Below are 23,351 nucleotides of genomic sequence, written 5' to 3'. Positions count from 1 at the left end.
AATTTAAATAGGAATGCCACTGGATACCCCTCCTCTTGTCTCCACCCCCTCAATTCCTTTAGATTGTAAGCTCCAAGGGCAGGGCTCTCATCTTTTTGTGTCTGGGAATTTGTTATACATTTTAATGATCATGTCACTTTTGTCACTGTAATTACCAATTATGTATTTTGTACCAATTCTGTATTTTGTGTATTGGTGTATACCATTATCTGTCACTTTTTTTGTACCCCATGTTTGTTTCTTACTTTTTCAGGGCCACGGAATATGTTGGCGCTTTATAAATTAATATAATAATAATTCCCTTGTTCTGCTATTAGTCCGTTTTCTGCCCATGAAAATGAAGGCCGAAATCACATGGGTGACTAACAGATAATGAATAGAGCCAAAGACAAATCATAAGTGCTATTGCTGCTACAAAAGGGTAGTAATGCATAAAGCACAGAAGAGCACTACCGAATGAAAATATTTCTGTGAATTAAATAACGTTAGCATATAAAACGAGAAACCGCTGACCTGGTGAAAGTACTGTGATGAATGTATATGTGGATACACAGCATCAAGGACCACACACACACCATAGACAAATACCGAATGGTTGGCAAACTGACATTAAAAAGGGGATAAAAATGATTTGGCGGTCAGCCTAACTTAAGCTGGCCACTAATGGTCCAATTTCTAGCGAAAAATCGTTTGAGCGATCAGAAATTCTGATCGGATTGGTTGTAAATAATCTCTATTGGGTGGACACAATCAATTATGAACGAGTGAAAAAAATGTCGCCCGAATGAATTTTTGTCGAACGAAAATTTGGATTTTCTTGGTGGTCGTGATAGATAGGAAGCAATGATTGGTTAGTTGCTGGTGTAGTGAACGATTTTTCATCCGATCAGAATTTCTGATCGCTCAAACGATTTTTCGCTAGAAATTGGACCGTTAGTGGCCACCTTTAGAAACATCTACATATTCCAAAGTAACACTAAGGCCCCGTTTACACTTGATCAGTTGCTCTCAGTTATAACTGAAAGGTCAACTGATTTTCAAAGTAAGTCCCATGTTTTCCTATGGCACCTTTCACACTTAACGCGTCTTAACTGAAATCTTTTTCACAATGCATTGCTATGGAGAAGGAAAAAAAAGCGCATACCAACTGATTAAGTGTAAATGGGGCCTAACAGAACACAGGCAGTCCAACCAAAGACAAGGTCACACAAATGATAAACAATTACAAGAAGATCAGTTGGCCCATAATAGAGAAAGAACTAAAGAGAATGTAGGGGAATATTTACTATAAATATCTTAAATACAAAACCCAAATATTGGACAGGTGAGAACACTCCACTGAAATAAACATGTGTCAATATTAGTTTCTCCAAAAGTTGCTTCACAAACAGTGAATAGTATGGGTCTCCATTTCCAAGCATCCATCAGCAGCATAACTTTTCTGAGTTCCGTTGTTTAATAAAGATCTGTCCTTTGAATTATGTGGTTTGTCCTGTCCATAAGGTGATCCTCAGCTAATCTCTTTCATGGTTTGGTTTTGTGTACAAGATATTTATAGTAAATATCCTCTTGAAATCTCCTTTGTTAGCCAACAAACACTACTTTGTTTTTCTTTGGGGAGTAGGGAAATAAATCAGTAGGAAACTAGATTTCATGAAGGGATCTGTAACTTTTACCCTTTTTTGTTTTTGAAACCAAAACAAAAACATGGACACGGTTAGCATTGATAGTTGTCCCCTCAGACCGTGGCTTCAAAATATCCATTTACAGTCAATTTAAGAAAATTAAAAACCCCTCTGTCCTCTTGAACGTGTGCTGGGACCCCCGAAGTGTGGCCTTGCTGCACATGCACGCTAACTCCGTCCCGCTTGGGCTTCGATGGAAATAGCTGAGGACGGTCGGGTCTGTGCTACTTAGCAGGCAGGCTTTTTCTGAAGAAATGGGACGTAATGGCGTAGTGGGTTATGGCAAGTAAACCCTCTCCAAGGCTTGAAAAGGAAAAAAAAACAAAAAACTTTTATATCATTTTTATGTACAGAAAGTGTTTAGCTACCTTGAAGATTTTGTTGGTTAGCCAATCTGTCCCCCTATAACTATAATGGACTTCTGAAGCATCCAATTCAGCTAAATATTACTAGTCTACGCTGAAATATATATGGAGTGTATATATATATATATATGTGTATATATATATATATATATATATATATATATATATATATATATATATATATATATATATATATATATATATATATATATATATATATATATATATATATATATATCTCAATTCCTGTGCTACATGGCCCTTAATCAACCTCTGGCAACCAGTGGAGTCAAACTTGTCATACCAAGGCTGCATAAATGTGTGAAAAGTCACCAGTCACTAGATTCCCTAGTACTGAAGATACAGACCTGTGGTTTTTATCTTCTGGCTGGTATTCATGGCACTGTCTTCATGATCAATTGGCTGACTGGAGAGAGAGAATATCCAAATCTCTGCCACTTTGGCAGACGCGTCCTTCATGTTGCTAAAAAGGCTCAAAACCTGGCTTCCTTCAGATGGATGCTGCATGACCTGAAATCAAAATAAATCCATTGACGCTTACAAGTTCCATGACTTGGCTGTTGCTCAATCAACTCAGACAACAGATCAATCAGACTGACAGTATAAACCGGTTAACATTATATGAACTGTTCACTGTCTCCTATCTGTCAAGAAAGCCATTAACCACAAGCTGATACAGTCAGTTGGGAAATTCTGCTGTGTATCAGAGGGATTATAGTATTAAAGGGAATCTGTATTGTTAAAATCACACAAAAGTAAACATACCAGTGCGTTAGGGGACATCTCCTATTACCCTCTGTCACAATTTTGCCGCTCCCCGCCGCATTAAAAGTGGTTAAAAACAGTTTTAAAAAGTTTGTTTATAAACAAACAAAATGGCCACCAAAACAGGAAGTAGGTTGATGTACAGTATGTCCACACATAGAAAATACATCCATACACAAGCAGGCTGTATACAGCCTTCCTTTTGAATCTCAAGAGATCATTTGTGTGTTTCTTTCCCCCTGCATCTCTCATGCACTGAAGTTTCAGGCTGCTCTTTTCTTCCTGCAAACAGCTGTGCCCTTGTCTGTAATTCCTCACTATGTGAAAGCCCAGCCAGCTCAGAGGACGATTTATCCAGCTTGTAAAAGATAAGAGAGAAGAGAGAAGCTGCTCTAATCTAAATAATACACAGGCAGTGTGCATATAGGGGCCTGGAAGGGGGAGTTCATAGCAGAACCACAACACTGAAGAACTTGGCAATCTTCCAGACACAGGCTGACAAGTCTGACAAGAGAGAGATAAGTTGATTTATTACAGAGATGGTGATAGTAGAACGTGCTGCAGTAAGCCAGAACACATTAGAATAGCTTTTGGAACTTGTAGGATGATAAAAAACAGGATGCAATTTTTGTTACGGAGTCTCTTTAAAGGAAGAGCTAAAAAACACAAGTAAAATCCTAGCATAGGTTCCTGGGGACTTAAGATATTGCAGGATGTACTGAAGGCCCATGCTGACAGCATCATCTCCAGACCTGTTAGACCTTAGGAAAATTGCAGGGGGTCTGTGATAGATTTCAGGTACCAAACTAAGTCTTTCAATAGTCTTCCTGACTAGTGATGTCAGATTAACTAGTCTACAGTCATTCAGGCATGCAACCTTTGGTTTCGTCAAAAGAGGCGAAATGGTGGCCCTTCTGAAACTGGTAGAAACCGTGAAGGGTGTAAAAGCCTGGTTAAAAAATATCTGTAAATCAGGTGGTAAACACAGGTGGCTAGTGACCTGCATAGTATTTCGAGGAGGCGGGGATTCTGTGACCACCATTAACTGAGATGAGATATATATATATATATATATATATAGAGATATAGATATATATATATATATAGAGATATAGATATATATATATATATATATATATATATATACATACATACATACATATATATATATATATATATATATATATATATATATACTGTATATATATCTGTTTTCAATGGCCTGTTAAGAGATAAGTGATAAACATCCCCAGATTTTCATTTTAAACAGTTTCTAATTTTTTTTTACTGTTTTGGGTGCCTCCCAAATAAAAGAAAAATAGTATTACAAAAGGTCAGTATAAAAAGCAAACAAAAATCATCTCTCCCATATCTAATTAACGATCTCAATTCTTTCTCACAAGTATCGTATTACAAGATCAATCAATCCAAATCATTTATCCTAGGAGCAAACATACCATCACATATACAAAAATTTGTGAAAGATAACTATCCCTTTCCCTGGGCCAAAAACAGCATTCAATACTTAGGGATAAAACTAACTAACAAAGCGGCCAATCTCTATAAACTTAATTACCTAACACTCATAAACAGCATTAAAAAAGAACTACTGGACAGATCTTCCCATCAACTCTCCTGGCTTGGAAAGCTAGCAGCCTTTAAAATGTTCACCCTTCCCAAAATCACATATATCTTTAGAACCCTCAACATCCCAATACCCAACACATTCTTCTCGAACCTCCAGTCAACAGTCTCCTCTTACTTATGGAGTAGCAAAAAACATAGAATAAACATTAAAACTCTCCAAGTCCCAAAGAAATGGGGCGGCCTAGGAGTCCCCTGCTTTAAAGGAATACTTAAGGGGAAAAAAAAATGACATTTACTCACCCGGGGCATCCCTCAGCCCCCTGAAGCTGGATGGTGCCCTCGCAGCCCCGCTCCGATCGTCCTGTCCCCGCCGGCGGCTACTTCCGGGTGCGGCGACAGCCGCCGACAGGCTGGGAACGCGGCTGATTTTCCGCGTTCCCACTCGCTATATGCTGCTATAGCGTATATAGCTACGCTATAGCAGCATATAGCGAGTGGGAACCCGGAAAATCAGCCGCGTTCCCAGCCTGTCGGCGGCTGTCGCCGCACCCGGAAGTAGCCGCCGGCGGGGACAGGACGATCGGAGCGGGGCTGCGAGGGCACCATCCAGCTTCAGGGGGCTGAGGGATGCCCCGGGTGAGTAAATGTCATTTTTTTTTTCCCTTAAGTATTCCTTTAAGTCTCTCTATTCCGCCTGCAATCTAGAAATATCCAAAGCCTGGTGGACGACCTCCAACAGACCTATATGGGCCACACTGGAAGCCCAGTTACTAAAAAATGACCCAAAATATTTTCTTATAGCCTGCTGTACCGATCACAAGATTTCTATACCCCCTTATCAAACAATACAAGCCACAGTGAAAGCCTGGAGACACCTACTTCAATTGCCCTCCACATACACTAAACACTCCCAAATCCCATTGCCCCTACAATCTATCCCCTCCATAATCAAAAATATAAACATCCAAAAATGGATTCGAGCTGGAATCAATACCTCACAGCAAATTGTCTCTGAGACAGGAATGCTTTCTTTTCAGCAAATGAAAGAAACATATAACATCCCAAATACTGAATTTCATACCTACCTACAACTACGTCATTACCTATTAGACAAAAAACACAATTTCCCAACTTGGCCTAAAACCCTGCTCAATTTATTTGAAAAAGGTCTCTTGGCAAAGAAAGGAATCTCCATATGTTATGAGAGTTTAACCTTAAATTTCCAGGCGAACTTGAACCAATACCTAAACAATTGGTCTCTACTACTAAACGAGACTCTGACAATGGAACATTGGCAAAAAGCCACAGAGCACTTATCAAAATACTCCAAGTGTACTTCACATGGTGTAACCCTACATAAAATGTTCCTAAGCTGGTACTATACGCCTGATAAAATCTCCAAACTTTGTCCAGAAGACAAAGGGGAATGTTGGAGAAAATGTGGGAACTCCGGATCCCTGTTCCATATTCTCTGGCAATGTCCAAAAATACAACCTATCTGGGGGAAAATCTTCTCACTAATCTCTGACCAAATAGGTAAAGCTTGTCCCCCCACACCCAAACTAGCAATACTTAATATAGATCTCCAACAGATTCCACCGTGCCATAGACTCTATACAACACATCTTCTATGTGCAACAAGACAAGCAATTGTAGCAAATTGGCGTGATAGTGACACCCCATCAATTGGTCAAATAACTAATCAAGCATATTTAAACATAGACATGGAGCATAGACTTAGAAGCACGGTCAAATAAATCCCCGTACCACACACCTCATTATATAAAAACGATCCCACACTACTCATTGCAACTATTATAATCTATCTCTGGGGAGGACAACTTTAACTTTAACTTTAATTACTAGCTACTCCTTCAATCCAAGCTTTTGGAAGCACTGGTTGGAACTACGTTCTGTTATTATGTTTTGTTATAATGGTAATTGTATGTTTATTACCCAAATGTATGTAGTCTTACAATGGTTCGGAGCCTCAAACAACTGTATTACACATAATAGTTATTGCTGTAACAAGCCGAGTTGGAATGTCTTTCCAGAATACTGATTTGCATGACAACAACCAACTTTGACTTTTCTACTCCATTTTTCTTGACAATTGTACATCGGAGGCTCACGGCCAGGCATAATGCATAAGTCATATTATTGTAAACTGTAGTATGAAAAATTTCAATAAGAATTGAAGTGGAAAAAAAAAAAGCAAACAAAAAAGTAGGTCTAAAGCCCTATAAAATCAAAATTTATGAATAAAGGTTTAACTGACATGCAATTCACTGCTGTGACACCACACTCTAGTATGATGAACAGGAAGTATGGCACCAGAACAGTGGGTGAGCTCAGGTTTTGTCGCCATCCAGGAGTATAAATCTCTGACAAGAATCTAACACACTTGTGCATTCACATCCACCTATGGAGGTATATAGTAATGGGTGGAGCTCTCCTTTAAAACATTTTTTTTGTTTCATACGTTACAATTCTACCAGCATTCATAGAGACCTACCTCAGCCATGTTGATGCATCCAATAGCTAATGTCTTGTAACCCAGGATTGTTCGATTTTTATATCTTTTTCTCCTCTGAAGCATAATTTGTAGTTTGTTTCCTTCCCTTTTCAAAAAGTGAGGATACTAAAAATGAAAAGTAAAATAATATTTATTTTACATTACACCCAGTAATGGGGATTTTACGCATTATCACAGGCAGTAAATAAACCATAAACTATTCCATAATACAGTCATGTAAAGTAATTGGACAGCTGACTTGAGAGGTAAATGGAGGCTGCCATATCGATTTTCTGGCAGTTCTGCTGATCTTTCATGCATCAGTAGTGCCTGAATTACCCACCTGAAACATGCATGCAGCAAATCCAGTCAAACTTAAAGTGATACTTAAAGGGAACCTTAACTGAGAGTGATATGGATGTTTCCTGTTAAACAATACCAGTTGCCTGGCAGTCCAGCTGATCTCTTTGACTGCAATAGTGGCTGAATCACACCCTGAAACAAGCATGCAGCTAATCCAGTCTGACTTCAGTCAGAGCACCTGATCTGCATGCTTGTTCAGGGGCTGTGGCTAAAAGTATTAGAGACACAGGATCAGCAGGCGATTCAGGCAACTGGTATTTTAAAAGAAAAAATCCATATCCTTCTCAGTTTAGGTTCCCTTTAAGCCTCGATTAAAAAACATTTTTACCTACCTGGGGCTTCTACCAGCCCCCTCCAGCCGCCCTGTGCCCTCGCAGTCACTCACGGATCCTCCTGTCCCCTGCCGTCAGCTAGTTTTGTTTATGCCGACAGGCTTACTGTGCCTGTGCAGGCCTGGCCACATGACTCCTTTTTTATTTTCCCGTTCATGATAGTGTCCTGCGCTGGTCGCTATTGGTGATGGGAACGCGAAGGCGGCTACGCGTGGTCGGGCCTGTCACCGAAACTAGTCACGGCGGGGGACCAGAGGATCCGTGAATCACTGCAAGGGCACAGGATGGCTGCAGGGGGCTGGGTAGAATCCCCAGATAAGTAAAAATGATTTTTAATTGAGGCTTAAAGAGAATCTGTACTTTAACATTTTTACAGCAAAAAGCATACCATTCTATTCATTATTTTCTCCTGTGCCCCTCTGCGCTGTTTCTGCCACTCTCTGCTGCAAACCTGGCTTGTAATTAACAGTTTTCGGCAGTGTTTACAAACAAACTAAACAGCTTCTGATAGGCTCACATAAGCAGAGTGTGTGAGTCATACAGAGCCTGCAGGAGGCCTGGAGGGGGTGGGTATAGCTTCTACCAATCACAAGCAGCCCTGCACATTCCACACATTCCAGCTTTAGCCTGATTGTGCCGACAGAAGGAAGCAGATTAGATCATATAACAGAGATAACATAGCCACTGTGCAATTAGGAAAAGCTACAGTAAGCCAGAGCACATTAGAAAAGGCAAAGGAACTTCTAGGATAGAAGAACTAAGGCTGAAAAGTTTGTTACAGAGTCTCTTTAAGTATCCCTTTAAATCAAATATCTGATCTGCATGATTGTTCAGGATTTACGGCTACAGGATCAGCAGGACAGCCAGGAAATGTGCATCGTGTAAAAGGAAATAAATATGGCAGCCTCTATATTACTTCTCAGGTCAGTTGTTAATGGCTGTTTATATTGGGCAGCAATGTTTGGCTGAAACATTAGCTACATTAATCAGTACAGTTTCGTAGCCTACTTATGTATTAAACATGCTCAAATTTATGTTGACCTTAAATTTAAATAAACACCAAAAAGCTAAACATCTAATCAGAATTTTCCAGTATTAATCTAGGGTAGAACAGCCTTTTATGTAACCCTATGCAGAAGTTCTCGTAACAATAAATGGAAGATTGTCTCAAGATACAATTGGACAAGCAACTTGGGGTTTCAGGCTCTAACCAAATCCTTACAGGAATACAAAGCCACATACAAATAACTGCCCAAATACCTTTATTTTTGTCTGTGGAACAGCAGTTTCCCCATCTTCTTTACAGTATAATCTCATTATAATAAATTCAGATAAAGTAAACATTTGTGTATAGTAAACTACCCCTCCAGGTCCCAGCCAATTTCCATTATAAGTCTATGGGAACAACGCCTGGTATAGTAAACCCTGATAAAATGAAATTTCTTTTATAGTAAACATGTTTTTAGGTCCCTATGAGATGATGACTCTGGATATAGTAAAAAGTAAGTGTGTGAAACCCATGGTCTGATGCGCTCTTCAGGCTGGTTGCAGGTTAGTTGATGCCTGATAACATTTGTAAGAGGAGAAGAATGGCAATGGTGCTGGATATACAGTACTATTCAAATAAGTAGCCTGGGGAAAATGAGTAATAATGTCAATGTAAACAAAAGACCACTTCCACATTGCAATCACTGATAAAAGTATCGTCAGTCCTCCCACAGGATTGTATGCACTCCCAGGTATCTTTTTCCTTGTTAGCGATGACACTACTGGTACTGTTTGCAGAGCAGTACAGGTTACTTTCACTTGTAGTGCAGATCAGAGTGGGTTGTCTCACTGCAAAACTAAGGAGAGTGGAGAGGAGAGTGCTAAGTCCCGCCAGCGGAGTTATCAGAGCCACTCGCATTACAGATGCGTGTGGGTTGTTAGGATTAGCTGAGCAGATAGTGCTTCAGGACACATGCTGCAAGTCCCACCCATGGAGGCATCAGAGCCACTCACAGGAAGCGAGTGGCTGCCTCCATTTAGTGCTGTAGCAGCAATTTTTCCAGCCTGGTTATGCAGCCAGAGGTATACTTAACCTTGTAGTCCACCGAATGTACAAGTGGTTGTACTGTATCTCCAAAAGGAGAACAGAGTTGCTCCTTTGCAGCAGTGAATGTACCAGGGCATGATGGGCCAATTCTAGGACAATTTCTGATATAGGAAACTTCTGATAAAATAATATAATATAAGCTATTCTATCACCATTTCAGTGGAGTTTCTTCTTAACATTTTAGGACACTACTAGTAGACCTAAGCCAGTTTAAAAACGGGCTCTAGGTCTGTCTCTCACCGCCGCATCTCAGTGCGCATGCACCCGCCAGCACCTGCCGCACATGTGCGCACACCCGTCCGCCCGTGCATACGCCCACCTAACTGGCCCTGTCCTCCTATCCCAACAGTCCGCACATGCGCAGTAGCAAAAAGCATGGACCCAGGGACACAGATACATGAGTATGCAGGGAAAGTTAGGTTTTATTAGGTAGGATTACATGTGATTTTCCTTAGTAACTTATAGACAAATCTATGCATCCACTTTTATGAATAAACTGAAAAATAAGTGATAAAAAAAAAAGAAAAATTAACACAAAGCGCTGAAAAGGTAAATTTTTCACAATTTTGTAAATCGATAAGAACATGAAACAATCAATATGATACGGATACATTACTCACTGTACATTTTAACTCCTAAGAAATACAAAAAATTAAAAAATAAAGAGAAACAAACCCTAGTGGTTTATTATGCATCATAAAAGTAAGCAGTATTAAAATGATCCCAGTGATACCTGAAGTGAAAATGTTAGTGCAAGATCAGTTTCTACTTGTCCACTAGGTGGCAGCACAATTTCATGAGAGCGAAGAATCCGCTTGGAGCCCTGGTGAATAAATGAAAGGGAAAGTTGACTTGAAAGAGGAAGCAAACTTTATTATAATTTTACACTTAACAGGAAATTGAAATCATACTAAACACAAAGTTTAATCAACACTAGCTTTTGAAAAGTTACAAACAGAAGCTATAATTAGGAAGCATGGACCAGTTGTAAAAAAAAAAGGCTGCCCAATCAACACCTAAAACACATACAGTATATTTGTATGTGTATTAGTAATGGTAAACATTTTTCTGGTAATCTGAGATTCTTAATATGGGCTGAAATTTTAAGCGTGAACTGGACAACTGAAGTGAGAGGATAGGGAGGCTGCCATATTTATTTCCTTTTAAACCATACCAGTTGCTTGACAGCCCTGCTGATCTATTTGGCTGCAGTAGTGTCTAACACCAGAAACAATCATGCAGGTAAATCTTGTCAGACAATAAATGTCAGAAACACCTGCTCTGCAGATGCTTGTTCAGGGGCAACGGCTAATAGTATTAGAGGCAGAGGATCAGCAGAACAACAAGGTAACTGGTAATGCTTAAAGTGAACCAGAGACGAAGCACCCTCATGTATTTTACCATATACTGTATATCAGTGGGAACATTAGAGAACACCTACCCTGCTGTTTCATTCTTCATTGCTCAGCCTGCTTGTTATCAGCCCTGATAAAATCCCTGACTGAACTGCTCAGGAGTCGTTATAGCAGAGCCAGAAGGGGACAGGCTTGGGCTTGAGAATACATCAGAGAAGACAGACTCAGCTATAAGGATTCCTGAGCAAAGCCAGACTGAATGCTCACTCAGGGATTTTATTAGGGCTGATAACCAGCAGGCTGAGCAGTGAAGAATGAAAGAGAGCAGGGTAGGTGTTTTCTCTAATGTACCCACTGATAGATATGGTAAAATACACGAGGGGGCTTTGTTTATGATTCACTTTAAATGGAAATAAATATGGCAGCCTCCATATTCCTCTTGCGTCAGTAGTCCTTTATGAGCCGCCATGTCATTGGATGTGAAATTTAGTTTATTCAGCTCCTTCAAGGAGAACAATGCTTTAGGCTGGACAAATGACAAATACTTGCGTTAAGGCTGGACATCCACTATAAAATGAGTGATTCCAGAGCAATTTAGAGGAAAGTGATTTTGGACCATCACTTTCCTCTATTGAATCATTCCGAAAATGCAGGAATCGGGCAGGACCCCCGCGTGTATCAAAAAAGGGCGCCTGGAAAAAAGGGCGCGGGGTATAGCCGAAATTTTACGTTTTAATGCAAAACCATATTTTTGTTTTAAGGGGTTGTAAACGAAAATTTAGTGCTAACTAGGTTAAAGAAACGGAAATGAAATGGCAAAATACCATCTATAACAGCAAACGAATTCTGAAAAGAAGCGTCAAATATCGTGTATAACAAAAACGATATTTACACTTGTATTAAGCAGAGCAATGCAATGGTAGGTTTTACAGATATTTTACTGTAATTATACCAAACTGTAGGCTCACACAGATCTCTCCCTATCCCTAACCCCGAGACCCCTCTGTTTAAATATATATAATTTAATAAATTATATATATTACATATATTGTGCTGTAACTATACCTAGCCTTACTCTCACACAGAGCCCTCCCTGTACCTATCCCTAACCCCTAGACCCCCCTGGTGGTGCCTAACCCTAAGACCCCCCTGGTGGTGCCTAACCCTAAGACCCCCCTGGTGGTGCCTAACCCTAAATAACCACCCCCCTGGTGGTGCCTAACCCTAACCACCCCCTGATTGCATATATTATACTGTAACTATACCTAACCCTCCCTGTACCTATCCCTAACCCCTAGACCCCCCTGGTAATGCCTAAACCTAACCATCACCACCACACAAACACCCTAAACACATATAAACAATAATATATTTAATCCTTAAAATACTTCTCTACAAATAACATGAATAAAATAATTTATATATTTGTAATCGAATAAATAGCCTTAAAATAGCCTTAAAATCATGTATACATTAATATTATAAATAGAGAAAAGTATATAAATATATACAATACAATAGATAGCCTTACAAGCATTAGAAATCTTGAAAATAACAGTAACATTAAAAGCGATATTTTAGTAACTATAATCAACGCATTATAAGTGTAAAAACAAAGTTAATACCAAAAGTGATGTATTTCTAATACAATAAGGTTGAAAACGGTATTTACGCATTATACATATGAAAACAAATTTTTAAATGATCAAAGAAGTGTAAACGAAAATTTAGTTGTTATACTTTTGTAAGCGAAATTTTAAACTAAATAATAAGTAAAAACTGATATACGGTAAGCGAAATTTAAAAACGAAAAAATAAGTATAACACAAACTCAAAACGAACTTGTAAACGATATTTGTTATAAACCTTATTCTGTAAACGAAAAATTTTGTTAACACGATCCCTGTAACCGCTATTTCTCGGGCGCCCTTTTTTCCTGTCGGGCACCGAATAGCCGATATTTTGCATTGCAGTCTATGGCGGCGCCCTATTTGTCCACTATCCCTGTGCGCCAATTTTTACTAGCACCGGACCCCCGAATACGATTTCAGCAAATTCCAATTGCTCTGTTGGCTCCTTTCACTTTAAAATTAGCTTAGCACTTTTGGAATCACCGGCGTTTGCCAAGTGCAATGGGCTATAACCCGTACAACTTTTCAGCACTGTTATCTGGTGTGGGTTTTTTTTTTCTTTTTTTGCAGCAAGACAAGTGTTTTGGCTTCCAAAGGTGCGTTAACAAGCACAATCCTTATGGCGACAGTTCTGAACATGAGCTTATACAAATGTGCCCCTCAGGGGTGGGGGCGGGGGGGGGGGGGGGTTGGGATCATCGGGTGGTTGGAATGACAGTATGAAATACAATGGAGCAGCTTTTGGTGGGCAGTGCCAGAATGGAATAAATGTGCTTGGCTGTCACTCTTGCTTAAACATGTGGTGTGTAGGATAGTTAAGCAACCCTGAAGGATACTTCAGTTTATCAGAACTAAAAAACGGAACTGACCTGGCAGATCCTATTCAAAGCAAGAGGATCTGTTCACATCACTTGTAATGGATCCGATCAGGACCGTTCCAAGAAATGGAATGCAAGTTTGTGTGGTATGCGATTTCTGCGGATCCCGCAGATGAAGTCAAAATCCGATGGAATCAACACTAGCCTACGAGAACGAACACTGTCTATTCACACTAGTCTGCTTACTGCGTAGGTTTGCAAAATATTTACCTGCCACTGTCCATTCCGGTCCTCTCCCACTGCTGCCGCCCTCCGCTTAGGCCACTGCACAGAAGAACCGCCGGTATACTGATCTCAGAGCCAAAGCATCAGGCTCTCATTGGTTGGCCATAGACCAATGTAAATCGGCACTCCTCTGAGAGAATTCTTATTGGTTCACTGAGTAGAGGACCAATACAATTCCTTAGTGGTGCTCAGGCAGGATTTACATTGGTCTTTTGCAAACCAATGGAAGCCTGATGCTTCTGTCTGGGCTTTGGAATTGGTATACCAGAGTCTGTAGTGCAGAGGACCTAAACGATGGTGCCAGCAGCAGCAGATAGCCCAAATGGACAGCGGCGGATACGCAGCAGGTAAGACAGAAAAGAACCGGGTGAAAAACTCATGCCCAAAGTAACAAACAGATCCATTTAAATGAAAAACAGTATTTACAGAATCAGTTTATCATCTGAGACGGTGTGGACCTGGCCATGTGCTTGTTTCTCAGCCAAAAGGGGGCCCTGGACAGCCACCTTCGCTGACTTCAGTGTAGTGCGCGTGTAGATGCTTAATCACTTTTCAGGGGCAGCTGCCTGTATCCCTCTATTACTCTGACTGCCTAATCTGCAAAGATGAAGCACAGGTTTCTAAAATCTTGCAGAAAAAAAAAAAAAAAAAAGGGATACGCAATCACATTCTTGCTACGTTTGGTACTGTATGTACCGGTGTTTATTTCATCATATCACTTCAGGTACACATTAAAACGTAAACTCCAGTAAAAACTTATTTTAGTTTGTGACTGAGCACAGCAGAGTTGGAACCAGGAATAGTGAGATCATGCAAATACAAGTAACAACTCCTGTAGCTTTGTGCTGCATTGAACAGTACAAAGCTAGCGGCAGAAGTAATCAGATGACGTTTTATTATTTTCTAACATCTGGTTTCCCAGCATTAACAAGGTTAATGATAACCATTTATATATCAATTGCTTACTTAAAACCCACTTGATGGGGTTTGGTGGGATTAAGGGAGATGTAGGCAGCAAAACAAGAATGGCAAAAGTTCTAATTCCTTCACATTCTTTGCAAAGTTATTTAAAAAAAAGTTTTGGTGGCATTTTTCTTTAAACACAGGACCTTTTGGAATGTCAGACGAGAAATATCTAGCTTTTATTTTTAATGTCAGTTGAAGAGTAAACATACTGTAAGCCAAGTCTTAGGAGAAGCATCAGGAACCAATAGATTCTTGGAAGAAGAGCGGATGATACTCCTCCTGTCATTCTCAGTAAGAAGCATCTGCTCATTTATAACCATTCTAATCAGTCTCCTGTGCAGCACGGAGTGACAGAGCTAATCTCAATGGAACCAATTACATAAATAACAGATTAGGTTTATTCTTATTTTTACACTTTGATAGTGTGATATGGCCCTTATTTGATATCCTGACGCAATGTTCTTTTGAGGTGAGAGGAATAAAGGGCTGGCTACCTTAGCAAGCAGTCACAATGGCTTCTAAGAAATGGGAGCCCTACACTGAGACTTTCCAACATACGGCTGTAAAATCTCTTTGAAATGGAGGCTTGTAGCACTTGGCTAGACACACATTGAGCTTGATTCACCAAGACAAATAGCATGCCTTATCAGAGTTAACACACCTTGTGAGAGTTAACATGCCTCATCAGAGTTAACACTTTATCAGCGTTGCTAATTGGCAATGACGAGAGCTCCACTCGTCCTGCCCTGAGCCCCTGTAGGTCCAATCACTTTAAAGGACATTATCCCTGCACTTTGATTGGCCCAATAGGCTGCCTGTCACTTGACAGGAAACTTGACAGACAGCCTATTGGGCCAATCAAAGTGCGGGGATAATGTCCTTTAACCTCCCTGGTGGAATGATTATTTCCAGATTTGTGGTTTCCAAAAACGGTGCAATTTTTTTCACAAGCTTTCAGACCCTAAAAATCATACTGCTATATAGATCTGCGGCAGCCCTGCACATTCCACACTTCCAATGGATCCAACTGGGGATTACTGCTCTGAGCTGCGGATTTCCGTCCAGAGTCTGATTCGGGGTTACCGCTATGGAGGTTAAAGTGATTGGACCCGCAGAGGCTCAGAGCAGGACGAGTGGAGCTCATTGCCAATTAGCAGGCATAAGTTTGTAGCGCTCACTATGCTACTCTGATAAGGCGTGTCAGCTCGGATGTGTCAAATCTGATGTGTCAACTCTGATAAGGCGTGTTAACACTCATAAGGAATCCTATTTGTCTTAGTGAATCAAGCCCACTGTTTCTACTCATCAGACGAGTTGCAAGTCATGGTTTGGAACTTGTAAGGATGGGTGTATGGTTCACCAGTGATTATTCTTTATATGTGTATAGCCACTTTATTGTTCCCTAAACACTTCTCTATGTGGTCGTAACACTCCAGTGTCTACTGGTGCAACAATAATTAGAAAGGTAAAGTAGAGCACTGTGCAACTCAGTGAAAGGCTGGCATGTGCATTGCACTATAACCAACTATGTTGGCAAATAAAATTTCATATGTACATATAATATAATTCCACTTTAAAGCTAAAAGGAGCACTGTATCCCTCACTGGCCACCTTATATGATGTCAGAAGAGGAAATTCCTCAGTTGTGGCTGGAGTAAAAGGAGAACATGCACTACTGGAAACACGCGCGCCACACACACACACACACACACACACACACACACACACACACACACACACACACACACACACACACACACACACACACACACACACACACACACACACACACACACACACACACACACACACACACACACACACACACACACACACACACACACACACACACACGGGAAAAAGCAAAATGGGCCATGGTATACTAAAGGGGAGGCTGGACATGGAAGACTGGACTATTAGAAGGAAGAAAATAAAAGACAAAAGCTACATGTATGAAACACATGGAAGATGGAAACTGCTGCTCAAGGTAGCTGTACATTGATGTCATACATGGAAGAAAGAATTGCACATGGAAGGCTACTTCACATGCAAGTACGTGGTGGTTGATGCACACAGAAGAGGGACCACATATGAAAAGGGGGGCACAAGAAAATTGACCTAGGTAAGGATAAAGTGCAACTCTGGCCTTGGCATTCACAATTCTAACCTACCCTTTCCCAATTCCTATTTAGTGTGTGGCTAGGATCTCTCCTAAAGTCAAATGTAAACCTCATCCTTACTCGTTTTTCGAATTCTAAAAATACCCTTCCACACTGTCCTATGATAAGCACTGTTTCTACTAGCACTAGTTTGCTTAATCTGGACATGTAGGCTCAATCTGACCATCCTTCCCAGAAAATCCATTAACACTACTGGTCTGCTTAGTGTAAACATATGGATTTTAGTGTCCACACTGACAAGGCAATACACTACTTTGTTGCTATAACACAGTCAATCAGCACAGCGAAACATTAACTAGACTCTTGTTCAATAAGAACACGCATATCATGCTGAACAATTCACAAATGGTTCTAGCATGAAAAATATGGTTTCAGCATAAACTAAGCTCAAAGTCTGTGGTCGTGTATATGGACACTTGGAAATTGCCTCAAATGTCACATAAGGCTTGAGCAATGGCAATAATGTATAAAAAAAATAAAAACAATATTGCCAGGAGAGTATCATCCAAGGCAACTATACTGAAGGAAAAACATTTCACTTTTCAGGTATGTCATCTTTATTAGCAAAAGAAGGTAACCCCAGAATAGTCTTTCATCACTTCAGGACGAGAGCAATTTTCACTTATCAGCACTGCTCCCATTCATTCCTCAATAACTTAAAATTACTACTAATCACATCTAAATTATAGATTGTTTTTTTCAGAACAAATTACGGTAGGCTTTTAGTGAGTGATATTTTTGTTTAGTAATTACCTTATTTTCAATGCATTTTAAAGGGAAATTAAGGAAAAATAAAGAAAAAAGACACTATTTCTCCATTTACATCCAATATAGTTTTACAATAAACAGTGCCAAGTATAATTTAAACCCACACATTTTATTTGCTCATCCATCCTGATTACTACAACATTTAGATTATGTCCCTAGCACAATGTATGCTGACATTATCAAAATTCCACCACAGACACCCTATATTGCTTCAAGGGTCCAGCCATGATGTCATGCAGGGTAGACTCTGAACTGCCAGCATCAGTGGGGAATGTGGCTACTGCAGGGATGGAGTAATTAATTTGCACTCGACATTGTGGGATTCTACGATTTGGTGAGGGTGGTTGAAGGGGAGGTACCCAGTCTGACACACAACCTCTTTCTCCCTCATCCCTATGGGAGGGAGCTGTGACCCAAGAATGCGGTTATTTTTTTTTGACAACTCAATTCCAGCACAGGAGAAAAACAGGCATCGGTAATCCACTTATGAGTGGAGGGTGTATTTTAGAATACAGGGATTCTGGTGTCTTATAGGTTTATCTGGTGTACAGGTGGGGGTCATAAAATACAGGAAAAATAGAAAATATTTCTGAAACTGGACTTTAAATATGAACATTTTAACTTGAAAACCCTAGCTCAGGCTGATGTTTTCAATGCACATTCTGTGTAATACATGTTGACATGCACAAATGGTTATGCATTGTACAAAGCATGTTTTTAGTGGCTGGATACTGTTCTGGCTAAGGGTACCACCTATGACCTGGGAGACCAGAGTTCGAATCCTAGCTAGGGTCAGAAGCTATTTAGTAAGGAGTTCAAGGCAAGACTCCCTAACACTGCAGGGTGGCCTCTTGAGCGCGTCCCAGTGGCTGCAGCTCGAGCGCTTTGAGTCCGACAGGAGAATAGTGCTATATAAATGTTCAGATTATTAACAGATTATCAATTATTCTTTTTTATTACTGGTCTTATGGAATTTGCAGAACCATCTTCCTGCCCCAACGTCAAATGTTGTTCGATTCGAATGAAAGGCAGTCTGAGCTATCCAACTTTTACCCGCCCACATCATCACAACTGGTAGACAGGAAGAGCAAGGAAGGAGCACCAGCCAGTCTTTCACTGAGCACAGAGCTGATCACTTGACTCTACTCACCTACTTCCTATGCTGCTAAAAAGATTAATGCGTTGTGGCCAACAGTGCACTCTTGCAGTCAATTCCAGTCTAGTTTCTCCTTGCTTGGTAAGTAATAAAGCATTCAATGTTCCTCACGCCCTATTCAGTTTCTTTTTAAAAGCTGTGATAAATGGCTTCTTGTAACAGCTAGGGCAGGGTGATAAGGTGATCAGGCACACAAGGCGTTTATAAACTCCCTGGGAAGAGTTAAATCCTTCAATACATTATTGACCAGAGAGGGCCTGCAATGTCGTCGTGTGGCAGTGCTAGCAACAAAGTTCATCCGTCTCAGCAGTGGGAAGAGTTAAACTGAATCAGGTGACCTACAAACTCCACTGGCAGAAAACAGCTGCATGAGGCATACAGCTGGGCATTTAATACATTTGTTGAAAAAAAAAGTACAGATAAGATTACTGATATGATTAAAGGGGAACTTCAGCCTAAACAAACATACTGTCATCAAGTTACATTAGTTATGTTAATTAGAATAGATAGGTAATATAATCTCTTACCCACACTGTTTTAAAAGAACAGGCAAATGTTTGTGATTCATGGTGGCTGCCATCTTTGTCATGGGGGCAGCCATCTTTTTGGTTGAAAGGAGGTGACAAGGAGCAGGAGACACAGTTCCAACTGTCCTGTGTCCTGATTACCCCTCCCAGCTGCATGCTCTATGCTTCACATGTCAAATTCAAAATGTAAAAAAAAAAAAATTGCACCAAAACAGCAGAACGAGAACAACAAAATCAGAAATCCCATCATGCTTTGCACAGCATCAGGAGAAAAAAGCCCGGGCAGTTTTCTTTTGTGCACCTAAAAATGTGGCTTGTATAAGAGAAACAAATTTCTGATGCTGTGAAACTGTTAAACACCAAGCCTTTTCAGTGCTGCTGAGTCGATTTTTAGTCCGGAGGTTCACTTTAATGCATACTTACTATAATAAGCATTAATAATGGAAAGCTCAGCTAAGGCTTGACCACCACCATGTGACAAAAATTGTGTTGGAAAAGACACATCTGGAGACAGGGGAACAAAACACATACACAGAATATTTAACCTCTAAGCCCCAAGCGTCCACAAAAATTGGTATTGTAATATGATGAACAGTATAAAGATCCAAGAATAGCTTGGACGCTATCCCAGAAAAATACCATACACAGGGACTGATAGTATGCTGTTCCAGGGCAGAGTGTCAGATTGTAATAAAGAAATAGTTATTTTCAGTTTTCCTTCTGGACAAAACAGAAACTTACAGCAGCTCTCTTATAAAAGAAGATCTACAAGACTTTTAAACAACGGGTATCCATTTTTTACACACTGGGAAAACATATAAGCAACAGTGACTTATCTTAAAATCAAGAGTATGTTGATTTGAAGTATAAAAGAAAAAAAGTAATCACATGGTCATGGGATTGTGGAGTCTGATCCTCTAATTTCCCCTTTACCTTTGAAGGCCCCTCACAGCATCTTCTGGAAGGAGATACGACCAATGCTGCTCTTTATTAAAGAGGCATGGAGAAAACAGAGTCCCCAAAACAGACAAGCTCCTAAAGAGTGTAATGGGAGCTTGGCAGTCCACTTCAGAGCCTAACTGCCAAGAGGGGCAGGTAGATATGGAAAAGGGGTTGCTACGTTTCAAAGAGGATGCTGCACTGGAAAAACGCGGCTTTAAGAAGATGGGAGCTGCTGCCAAAGATGCTTGTACATGAATCATGCAGGGATGCTTTACATGGATGTTACACCAGGAAATGGGGACTGACCATTGAATGGGAGGAGCGCTGTTACACATGGAAGGGGATCCACAAGATAGTTGGCCTGAAAGTGGAAAAAGTATAAATCCGACCTTGTACATATATATATTTTGTGGCAAGTAGGGTAATGTGGCAGTCTATGTTTATAATTCCTGGAATTTTGCCTTGACAACATCACCTTTAAGCTTACCTGAACTCTGGTTTAGGGAGTGTGGTGACCAATGGAGTCCAGAGACCTTCCAGGGAAATCAAAAAAAAAGTAAGACAGGGACACCAGAAGTCCCTCTTAGTGCAGTATGTTGTGGGAAAAGGGTCAAATGAACAAAGTGCACTCACAAATTTAGGTTGGAAGACCAGCAACCACAGTGTAACAGCTTGAGGAAAGACCACCCTCAGTCAGGTTCTTTATTCTTCAACCACGTTGATGATGCTCCACCAAAAGAAAAAATGTGTGTGGGTTTGAGAACCCACATACATGATCAGCCACCCAAAGGTTATGGGGCTAGGTCAAATGATAACATGTAGGGAGGAGTTGCCCCAAAGCATAAGGTGATGCCATTACCAGGAACAACCATACATTAACATATATTTAAGAGGCTTACCTCACAGAAGAAGGGGCAAGCCCGATGAAATAATTAATAAATATTTTATTGAATACACTTCAAAGATAACCCATTCTGTGGAACACAATATTTCCTCAGATCAAAAAAAAAAAAAACCCCCAAAAAAAACACTTTAAATCAGGAGTTTCTGGGCAAGGAGTGCAAAAAAATCCATTTTTTTTTCATTTGAGTGAGAAATCTGATCAAATGTTAAGTTTCTTTTCAATACAAATCAGGAGTTGTGGAAATTTCTGTAAAATTTTTCAGAAGATTGAGTGGCGTAGGAAAGATTATTAATGTCTTGTTAATGTCTTTCGAGATCCAAGAACATTTTTCTGAGTTTTCAATTTATTTTCATAATTAGGTAAAAATTAAACAAGTATACATTAGTTAGATCTTTCAAATGTTACAATCAATATCAGAAAAATTGATAGTGATGCTTGAAATAAATATACAGTGGGATGCGAAAGTTTGGGCCACGTTGTTAATTGTCATGATTTTCCTGTATAAAATAGTAATTAGGCAGGTGCATAAATTTGGGCACCACAAAAAAGAAATGAAATCAATATTTAGTAGATCCTCCATTTGCAGAAATTATAGCCTCAAAACGATTCTTGTAGGTTCCAATGAGAGTCTGGATTCTGGTTAAAGGTATTTTGGACCATTCCTCTTTACAAAACATCTGTAGTTCATTCAGGTTTGATGGCTTCCGAGCATGCACAGCTCCCTTTTAACTCACACCACAGATTTTCAATTATATTCAGGTCTGAGGACTGAGATGGCCATTCCTTAACGTTGTACTTGTTACTCTGCATGAATGCCTTAGTGGATTTTGAGCAGTGTTTAGGGTCGTGTCTTGTTGAAATATCCAGCGCAGCTTCACCTTTGTCACAGATTCCTGGACATTGGTCTCCAGAATCTGCCGATACTGAGTAGAATCCATGCATCCCTCAACTTTGACAAGATTCCCAGTCCCTGCACTGGCCACTCAGCCCCATAGCATGATGGAACCACCACATTTTACTGTACGTAGCAGGTGTTTTTCTTGAAATGCTGTGTTGCTTTTCCTCCATGCATAACTCCCCTTGTTATGACCAAATAACGCAATTTTAATTTCAGCAGTCCAAAGCACCTTATTCCAAAATGAAGCTGGCTTGTCCAAATGTGCTTTAGCCTACCTCAAGCGGCTCTGTTTGTGCTGTGGACAGAGAAACAGGTGAGCCATGCACAGTGACTCCATCTGCAGCAAGATGATGTTGTAGGTCTTCGGTGCTGGTCTGTGGGTTGACTGACTGTTCTCACCATTCGTCACTTCTGTTTATCCGAGATTTTTCTTGGTCTGCCACTTCGAGCCTTAACTTGAACGGAGCCTGTGGTCTTCCATTTCCTCAATATGTTCCTAACTGTGGAAACAGACAGCTGAAATCTCTGAGACAGCTTTCTGTATTCTTCCCCTAAACCATGATAGTGAACAATCTTTTTCTTCAGGTCATTTGAGAGTTGTTTTGAGACCCCCATGTTGCTACTCTTCAGAGAAATTTAAACGAGGAGGGAAACTTGACTCCCTTAAATACTCTTTCTTATAATTGGATTCACCTGTGTATGTAGGTCAGGGGTCACAAAGCTTACCAAGCCAATTTGAGTTCCAATAATTAGTGCTAAAGGTTTTGGAATCAATAAAATGACAACAGTGCCCAAATGTATGCACCTGCCTAATGGTATTTAAACAATTATTGCACACTTTCTGTAAATGCAATAAACTTTATTTCACTTATTTCACTCAAATATCACTGTGTGGGTATCCTATATTATATATTTAAGTGACATTTTTTATCGTAACAACCAACTATTTATACAGGAAAATCACGACGATTAACAACATGGCCCAAACTTTCGCATACCACTGTAAATAATCGTAATGTGTGTGGCCACCTTACCCTTAATGAAAAATCTGATCCTCTACAGAGATCAATGAACTCTATACATGCATCAATTTTTAATCTCTTCTACAGTATGACAAGGGAAGGACTTTTTTCTCTTTTGCAGTAGAACAATGAACTTAGGCACACAAGATGCCAACAATCTCTACCTAAGTC

The 23,351-nt window shown here is 40.1% G+C and overlaps 1 protein-coding gene across 4 annotated transcripts in view; it reads right to left on the bottom strand.

Moving 5' to 3' along the window:
- PACS2 (phosphofurin acidic cluster sorting protein 2) overlaps window positions 1-23,351 on the bottom strand; it is a 200,192-nt gene that overhangs the window by 82,188 nt on the left and 94,653 nt on the right. For all 4 annotated transcript variants that reach the window (XM_068253370.1, XM_068253367.1, XM_068253368.1 and 1 more), the window contains exons 3-5: window positions 10,462-10,551; window positions 6,939-7,064; window positions 2,419-2,581 (exon numbers count right to left, since the gene is read on the bottom strand). In XM_068253370.1, the coding sequence (XP_068109471.1) occupies window positions 2,419-2,581; window positions 6,939-7,064; window positions 10,462-10,551 (379 nt within the window). The remainder of the gene's footprint in view (window positions 1-2,418; window positions 2,582-6,938; window positions 7,065-10,461; window positions 10,552-23,351) is intronic.

This window comes from Hyperolius riggenbachi, chromosome 9 (assembly GCF_040937935.1).
Source record: "Hyperolius riggenbachi isolate aHypRig1 chromosome 9, aHypRig1.pri, whole genome shotgun sequence".
Classification (NCBI taxonomy): domain Eukaryota; kingdom Metazoa; phylum Chordata; class Amphibia; order Anura; family Hyperoliidae; genus Hyperolius; species Hyperolius riggenbachi.
The sequence above is the reverse complement of the archived record's forward strand: the minus strand, read 5'-3'. Positions and strand labels throughout refer to the sequence as shown.